The sequence below is a fragment of the Magnolia sinica genome, chromosome 3 (assembly GCF_029962835.1).
Source record: "Magnolia sinica isolate HGM2019 chromosome 3, MsV1, whole genome shotgun sequence".
Taxonomy (NCBI): Eukaryota; Viridiplantae; Streptophyta; class Magnoliopsida; order Magnoliales; family Magnoliaceae; genus Magnolia; species Magnolia sinica.
Genome location: NC_080575.1, coordinates 96,514,007 through 96,523,302, shown reverse-complemented (window position 1 = coordinate 96,523,302; position 9,296 = coordinate 96,514,007). Strand labels below are relative to the sequence as shown.

The 9,296-nt window shown below is 40.6% G+C and overlaps 1 protein-coding gene across 1 annotated transcript; it reads left to right on the top strand.

Moving 5' to 3' along the window:
* The first annotated feature begins 277 nt into the window (after window positions 1–277).
* LOC131240327 (V-type proton ATPase subunit G-like) lies at window positions 278–7,270 on the top strand. The gene is made up of 3 exons (XM_058238462.1): window positions 278–450; window positions 6,125–6,225; window positions 6,955–7,270. The coding sequence occupies exons 1-3, from the start codon at window positions 360–362 to the stop codon at window positions 7,096–7,098; spliced, it is 336 nt and encodes a 111-aa protein (XP_058094445.1). The 5' UTR covers window positions 278–359; the 3' UTR covers window positions 7,099–7,270.
* Window positions 7,271–9,296: the final 2,026 nt, after the last annotated feature.

Below are 9,296 nucleotides of genomic sequence, written 5' to 3'. Positions count from 1 at the left end.
CTTACATATTGGCATAAAGGAATGCATGGATGGAGCATCTGCAACACCCAGTTGAAGGTTCAGAAACAACTTTATATTGGAAACGGACCTTATGAAAACAAATGAACCAGATAAATGATGTCCTTTGCACCATAACTCATAAAGCAAGTTGCTTTGAGGCTCTGTCTAGAAATGCGACAATGTTTTTGTGATGTTCATAAACAATGTGACGTTGTAGCTGACATTGTTCAGTTGCCTCAATTACTTTTTCATTGGTAATCCTGCCTGTTGCCCCTGACATATATATTTTTCTCTTTCTCTGACCTTCAGGATCTTGAGCGCATCAACTGTTAGTTCTGAGTGAACATCTTCAGGAGAATATGGCATCATCCAACAGGGGTCAAGGTGGAATTCAACTCTTGCTGGCTGCAGAACAAGAGGCTCAACACATTGTCAATGCTGCTAGAAACGGTGACCTCTCTCCCCCACCCATTCATCTTTGTACACTTTAAATTCCGGGAGAATATGATAGTGCGGCAATGTGCTGGACCCACATGGATACGTTGATCAAAATTTCCTTGTTCTGGTACCAGCTATATGGTTATTTGTTTTTATTTTACTCTATTGCCTTTTGCTGGTAATGGTTGATCATTGAATGGGCTTCCTCCGCCTCTAAGCCTAAGGGGTGTAATATGCAGTTCCTCGGCGTGTAGTTGAGTTGCCGTCTCAGTGTCTCTCTTTGCTGCTTCGTCTTTTGTTTTTTGTTCAGTTCTTAATAAAATTTCGTTATCTTTAAAAAAAAAAAACATTTTTTTTTGCTGGTGTATGTGCTGTATATCTGTATAAAAATCACTTTTGGTATACGTAATGGGAACATTATCTTTTGATGCCATTGTGGATTCACTTCAACACTCCTATTAGTGCCAGACATTAGCTTATCATTTTTCTTTTTGGTTGCCTTTTCTGATACACACGCGTGCTTGCATGTGCGTGTGCGTGTGCATGGCAAACATGTTTTCTCTCTTGACTACTATCAAATAACAGCATGGATGTGCCAAAATTTTGGGTTTGAGTTTGTGATGGGGACATCCCGCGTACGTTGTCCACACGTGTATGCACACCACCCCCCTACGCTCGTACGCCAAAAGGAGGGCCCCACCGTCGATCTGGATTGATGACGACGTCCAAGGAGGGCCTCCTAGATAGAAGACAAAGTTTTGGTTCAAAAGGGTGGGCTCGATAGTTAAGAAAAGCACATCATGGGATCTCATGATCGTGGCCCACTCGTCGGATTGATTTCATATTTTAGGTTTTGCTTATTTTTATTATTTAGAACATCGTGAACGCTTTAAATTTCTTTGTTTAGTTTTATTTTACTTTACTTCATCGCCAAGTAATAGGTTGCGCACGTGGTGCGAGTTTTTGGGGTATAGGGTTTTCCCTATAAATAGGCATCCCTTGTAGTTGTTTTGATTCATTGAATATTAATAAAAATTCTGCGTTTTCCTACTTTCTGAGTTGTGAAGCCTAATTGGGTGCGAAGCCCTCTCTTCATCGAAGGGCTAATTACCGTAGTGCGAAGCCACATCTATTTCGATTCGCCCCCATCCATCGCCATTTCTACTACCCATCTTCTACTATCCTTTCTTCTCATCTCACCCCATCATCTACACTTCGAATCAATCATCAATTGCAGCAATTCTCCTCCCCACAACAGAATTTCAGATTCTGGCCTTACAAGAGGGCTGAAACTTCGGCGGAGCACCACGCACAAATCGTACATCAGATCGAGCTGAGATTTGAGGGTTTTGGAGTCCATCTCTGGCCGATTAGGGCCAAGGTGACCCTTTTCTGAATAGTGGGCCCCACAGACGTGCGATCGGGATCACACACATGTGCGTCTGGGTCATTATTGTTGTCCACGCGTGCGGTACTTCATTGGTTCGTTTCTCTCCTCTCTTTTACTCCGCTTTCACCCAAAATCCCTAAACCTAACCCTAAATTACTCAAATCTCCAATTTTATACCCCTTTTCTTTCCCCAGGGTTCTTCGAATTGGAATTTCTGAATCCCTTGGGTTAGGGACTGATTACTATGCATGTGTGGATGATTATTTCTCATCTTTGAGTATCGTTTGGTTCATAATTTTTATTGATCCAGCCCTATCATGTGTAGGCCTAGACCTGCATAGATTCCCCTTAATTGAATGGTTTGGACTTTCATGTGGGATATGGAATTTGTGTAATTGTTTATGAATTAACGTGATCTTAAGCCTGAAATCTCGCACATCATATTTAAATTTCATGTCCTGCATCAAATTTGGTATCAGAGCTTAGGGTTCTTATAGGAGAATACATTACTTGTTTATAGTTAGTTTGTTTGAGTCCTTCGTGCATCCAGTCCATCACATGTAGCTTTTAAGAGTCCATAGTCCCTGATATTAGTTGCTGAAATTTCTGTTAGCAGGAAGTTAGCAATTTACATTGCTGTAACTTTCTGTTATTCCTTTAATTTGACAACTTTATTGTTGGATTTTAGTAGCACTGTATAGTTTCCCTCATATAGAGTCTCATAGGATCATTTAGTCCCATATAGTCGTTGTAGAAAGTTCTTATGTGGAGTTAGTAAGTTGTGCGCCCACATGTACGGGTCATGGTTTTGGCTAGCACCCTGCAATAAACATGGAACCACTACTAGAGTCACTAAACAAGCTGTCCCAGTAGATCGAGTCTTGGGGTAAGTGCTTGGAACAAAGCATAGATCAACGCCTTGACCAAATAGAGGCCTCCCCAAGGAAAAACCCTACCAAGGAATGGAGATGGCCAATGAATCAGTCATGGGGGCACCCGTACCCCCACCCCATGAGGGACATTAAGACCATTATTTTGAGGGGTACAACATGTGTGGCCTCGTGGCTAGAGAGAGTGCACCAGTAGCTAGTATAGAGTTATCTACTGAGGTCATTCCGGTAGTGGATGAGTTTCGCGATGTCGTTCCTAATGATCTACCGGATGAGTCTCCCCCTGGGAGGGATATAGAGCACACCTGAACGTGGGACACTATAATACCTATAGCTGAGTTTGCGTTTAATAGTTCTGTCGATAGGTCCACAGGTCTCAGTCCTTATGAAGTCGTTACTGGTTATAAACCTGGGAAACCTATTGATCTTATCCCGATGTCACTATCCCATACGCCGTCAGAGCTTGCAAAGTCTTTTACGCATCACATTCATTTATGGCATCAAGAAATCAGGCAGAAGATCATAACTAATAATGAACATTACTCACTTTCTACAGACTAACATAAATGTTTCAAGGAATTCAATGCGAGGGACTCTGTGATGATCCGCATCAGGCCAGAGCTGTACCTTCAGAGAGCTGTTCAAAATTACACACGTATAGCGCTGGACCATTCAAAATTATAAAACGAACCGGTCTCAATGCGTATGTGGTAAATCTTCCACCCTCCATGGGAATTAGTTCTACATTCAATGTGGAGGATCTAATTGCATTTTAAGGGGCCATTGATGCATTGTCTAGCCTTTCGCCTAACCATCTTGATTCCCCATATCTTTCCCTTGATCTATGGCTCCCTCCAAACCCATTTTTTCAGCCTCTACGACCCATTCCTACCCATCCAGATCCATTTTCCTAGCCTTTACCTCCCATACCTACCCGTCCCGATTCATTTTTTCAGCCTCTACTTCCCATACTTACCGGTCCCGACCCATTTTCCCAGCTTCTACCTTTCATACCTACTCGTCCCGACCGTTTTTCTCAGCCTCTACCTACCATACCTAACCTTCACACACCCAGAGAAGAAATAGAGGATATCATGGACCATCAGATAGTTTCAACGTCGGACGACGGGTTTCAGAAGTTCTTGGTCAAGTGGAAGTCACGTCCAGCTTCAACCAATATATGACTCGCTGAGGAGGAGCTTCAGAGACTTGATCGTTATATCTCGGAGTGGTTCAGGAGTTTTATTTCGCTAGTGGCGAAATCTTTGCAGCCGGGGAGAATTGATGGGGACATCCCGTGCACGCCGTCCACACGTGCACGCACACCCCCCCTATGCTTGTACGCCAGGAGTGCCCCACCGTCGATCTGGATCGATGAGGACGTCCAAGGAGGGCCTCCTAGCTAGAAGACGAAGTTTTGGTTCAAAAGGTGGGCCCGATAGTCAAGAAAAGTCCATCATGGGATCTCATGATCGTGACTCACTCGTCGAATTGATATAATATTTTAGGTTTTGCTTATTGTTATTATTTATAATATCGTGAATGCTTTAGATTTCTTTGTTTAGTTTTTATTTAATTTACTTCATCGCCAAGTAATAGGTTGCGCATATGGTGCGAGTTTTTGGGTATAGGGTTTTCCCTATAAATAGGCACCCCTTGTAATTGTTTTGATTCATTGAAGATTAATAAAAATTCTGTGTTTTCCTCTCTCTGAGTTGTGAAGTCTAATTGGGTGCGAAGCCCTCCCTTCATCGAAGGGTTAACTACCGTGGTGCGAAGCCACATCTATCCCGATTCGCCCCCATCCATCGCCATCTCTAGTACCCATCTTCTACCATCCATTCTTCTCATCTTACCCCATCATCTACACTTCGAATCAATCATTAATTGCAACAATTCTCTTCCCAACAGCAGAATTTCAGAATCTGGCCCTACAGGAGGGATGAAACTTCGGCGGAGCACCATGCACGAACCGTACATCGGATCGAGCTGAGATTTAAGGGTTTTGGAGTCCATCCCTGGCCGACTAGGGCCAAGGTGGCCCTTTTTTGAATAGTGGGCCCCACAGACGTGCGACTGGGATCACACGCATGTACGTCTGGGCCATTGTTGTTGTCCACGCGTGCGGTACTTTATCGGTTCGTCTCTCTCTTCTCTTTCACTCCGCTTTCCCTAAACCTAATCCTAAATTACTCAAATCTCCAATTTTATGCCCCTTTTCTTACCATAGGGTTCCCCGAATTGGAATTTCTGAATCCCTTGGATTAGAGACTGATTACTGTGCATGCGTGGATGATTATTTCTTATCTTTGAGTATCGTTTGGTTCATAATTTTTATTGATCCAGCCCTATCATGTGTAGGCCTGGACCTGCATAGATTTCTCTTAATTGAATGGTTTGGACTTTCATGTGGGATATGGAATTTGTGTAATTGTTTTTGAACTAACGTGATCTTAAGACTAAAATCTCGCACATCATATTTAAATTTAGTGTCTTGCATCAGTTTGTAGGTCTTGTGCCCGGTGTTTTAAATATCGACGATATTGGCTGATATATCCCACGATGTATCTTGTATCCCACCTGTGCGATACGAAACTCGCAAGTAGTGTGATATATCTCACATGTTCAATCCGGTGAGCATTTTAGATTTTTGATCCCTTTTTTTTCTTTTTTTGTAAATCATGTTAAATCAGTGTCAAATTGTTACAAATCCATGGTTTTGTCATTAAAAAACATGGATTAGGAGCTTCAATTTTGAGATTTGGAGGAGATGAGCCGAGTTGCGAAAAATTGAAAAAAAAAAATCAAAATTTCCCACTTTCTAGCAAATTGGTTGCAATCATTGTGTCCAAACATAAAATCAAACATGTATGTAACCTAATTTAGTGATTCTTCTTTTGCTTTCGAATATATTGCTTGTGTTCCAACACGTCTTCTTATACTTATAAATTATATAAATAAACTTTGAATATTCTTGCATTAATTCAATTAGACAACGCATAGATTAGGACCCATGCAAAGAAAACCTATTATATGCACTTATATTTTGTAACGTTTTGATTTATGAGTGTATGTTGATGTCTTTTTAACAATCACCGAAGTTTCATTGAAAAAATTGACCAATTTCCCCATGTTTCCAACAACAGCGATACATTACGTGATACAACCGATATATCCCATGTGATAACCAATTTGTATCTGTATTCCAAAGGTGCGATACGATAACACGGTACCGATATTTCGAACACGGCTTGTGCCTAATGGCAAGATGTGTGCTAGTTGGATAGCTTTAGCTGCGTGGATGTTTTGGATGTTGGGTGTCTTAGGGCTGCTGTCTAGCACATTGTGTCTTATATTAAATGGGGGATGTGAATTCTCATTTGCTGTTGGTTCACTTGTGGTCCAGCTAAAATGGCTAGACTGAAACAGGCAAAAGAAGAGGCTGAGAAGGAGATTGCTGAATACCGTGCCCACATGGAAGCAGAGTTCCAGAAAAAAGTCGCAGAGGTAAAATGTCACCAACCATTGGTAGAGGAATTATATGATCCCTGATCCAAGAATATGAATGGTATCCTTACGTCTTGATTCTGAGTAAATGGCAACCTTTGTTGGGTGGTCCAAAGCGTACATCTGCTGGGCCCCACTGTGGATTGACCAAGCAAAAAACCCTCTTCGAGACCCCCCAAGGCTTCTTGAAGCCTGGATTGATTACTTGTTCGAGTTGAGTCAGACCTGATCATTTCCAATCCGGTTCAGCACAGGAGTCAACATTGTAAATATACCTTTCGTCTGACCACTTGAAGCACGGATTGATGACTCGTCTGTGTTGACTCAGACTCAATTGTGTTCAGTCCAGTTCAGCACAAGAGTCAACATTGCAAATTTTTTCTTTTGGCCTGACATGGATACTGACACCCCTGCCTCACATGACTCTGTACTCAACTGAGGAACCAACAAGTTGGTCTTAAGTGACCGAATCTTCAATCCATGGCTTGAAGGGTAGGGATTCTTTTATTATTATTATTATTATTATTATTATAAAGATTAAGGATAGGGATTTTCCAGTGAGAAGATTTTATGAAATGACTGTACATTTTAGGGCCCATCAGATCAACAGTCTGGATTACCAAATCTTGGAATCCCATTGTACAAAGGCCTTATCCTTCCATTTAATATCCTGAATTCCTGCACTCGTAAACGCTGCACTTTAACCCATCTGTTTTTATGATCGAACAGAGCAGTGGTGACTCAGGATCTAACGTCAAGCGCCTTGAACAAGAAACTGAGGCGAAGATTCATCACCTGAAATTGGAGGCGGCAAGGATATCTCATGATGTCGTTCACATGCTACTAAAGCACGCGACAACCATAAAGAACTAGCCCCTCGTGTAATCTGGTATGTGGAAAAATGTTTTCTATTTGCGGACCTCAATCTTCTTTTATGTGGAACATCTGATGAGGGATCCCTACTCTATGATTCATATGTCACATGTCACCGTTGGTTTGGGCTTTGTGCTTGTTCAAATAAATGAAGTGTGTACTTGAAACCCCAGAGCATGTTCTTTCTTTGGGTGGTACGCTTGAAATCTTGGTGAGTATCAATGAATCAGGTTTTACTGTTAATTCAAATAGCAACTGCTATGCACACTCGGTATGTGTACAAAGATCATAATGGCCAAACACTCATTAAGATCGCAGATGTTCCATCTTTCAATATGCGTGATTTTACCAAGAACCAATGTAGCAGCGGAAAGGGACTGTTGTGGGTTGTGTCACTGCCCACTTGAATCTCTTTGCTCCAAGGAAGTTACCTTGTTTGCAAGTTGCAGTTTTGGGTAATCTTCAATGATCCCTTGTGTATTGCACACAACAAAAACCTTAGTTCTAACTTGGTGGGTTGACTCTAACTCGGCCGAGTCAACTCGAGTCAACGAGATTGTCAGCATGATTCAGACTTGAGATTTTGAGGTAATGACAGGTGAAAACAATTGTCTTACTAGCAATTCCTGGTGCAACCTGGTTATCGAATCAATGAGGAATCGAAACCAAATCGCAAAGAAGTGAATAAGAAATACACTCACAAGAATATTAGAGGAGAGAGGGAGAGAACTTTATTGATATCAACTTCTTTTACAATAATTCATAATAACCCACTTATAAAAGCAATTGGAATTAGGTACTTTCAACACCATCCTCCCTTCGTATAGGCCAAGTGAATCTCTAATGAGAATCCTTGAATTAAGAGGTTGATTTCAAATCAATCATAGTTAACTTCCAAACAAATTTAATCTACTTTAGATGGTAAAAGCCTAATGAGAATCCTCCGATTAAGAGATTGATTTCAAATCAATCATAGTTAACTTCCAAATCAATTTAATCTACATAAGATGGTAAAAGCCTAATGAGTACAAGTAGATAGAGAAAATCTTAATTACATCTTTAAATCAGCTCAATATCTTCAATTGTAACCTCCTCAAATCTTTAATCATATCTTTAAATTAGACTTTTATTTTTAAAAAATAGTAAATTGTAATCCTTGATTTAAGCCTCCCGAATCTATGAATAAACAGTTTAAAAATCAACATATGTTGGGCCCTACGGTGGGTTATGGGCTTGCATCAATTCGCCCTGGTTTTGAAAGAATTTGTTATTGAGTTGGAAAGCGATCTCAATCATTTGACTTGTATTACTTCTAATTACACCTCTAAATTAGCCCCATATTTTCAGTCACATCCCACTCATATCTTCAATAACATCTTTAAATCAGCCCCCATGTCTTCCAAAATTAGTAAATTGCAATCCTTAATCTCATAAATCAATAAACAAACAGTACATAAAATCAACACACTTTGAGCTCTATAGTGGGTTGTGGGCCTATATTTTTGTTGGGCCCTATTGTGGAACTAGGTGGGCTATGACCCAAAGACTCGACTAAGTCTCAACTCCTCTCGATATTTTACCTTTCCTGACATTATAATGACTGTATATTTTTATACTTTTAATTATCAAATATCGAGAGGAGTTGAGACTTGGTCGAGTCTTTGGGTCAACCCGACCCAGTTGGACATCCAAGTTGAGTCGAGTCAAGTTTTTTCCAGTTTTGAACTATGACTTAAAAAAAGAAAAGTAAAGTAAAAATAAAAATAAAAATGATAGCGCTTTAAGAAAATGTATGGAAATCCTGATAATGAAAATATTAAGTAGCCCTAGAACAGGCAGCAGCCCATATTTAGATTAGTCATAACAGATTACAGGTATAACCAAGTGATCATAGCTAATTTTTAGAGTTTGTTTTGTCTCAATCACCACTCAGGATGCAGCGTGTGGCCCCATACTCCAGATGGTCCCAAAGATTTGCTACTGTAAATAAGTTTCATGCGGCCGTGATGATCTTAGTCTTTTGATTTTTTGAGTTGAGTGGAGCCATTGAAAATTTTCTTTTTATTGTTCTAAATTAGTCGACAGAAGATGACTGTCATGACTTCTGTCCAGCTTTTCTCAGGGTTGCCGATATAACATACAGCCCACTACATGGACAGTTTTGATCATCATACCACTCAGCATGTGGGCCCCATTGG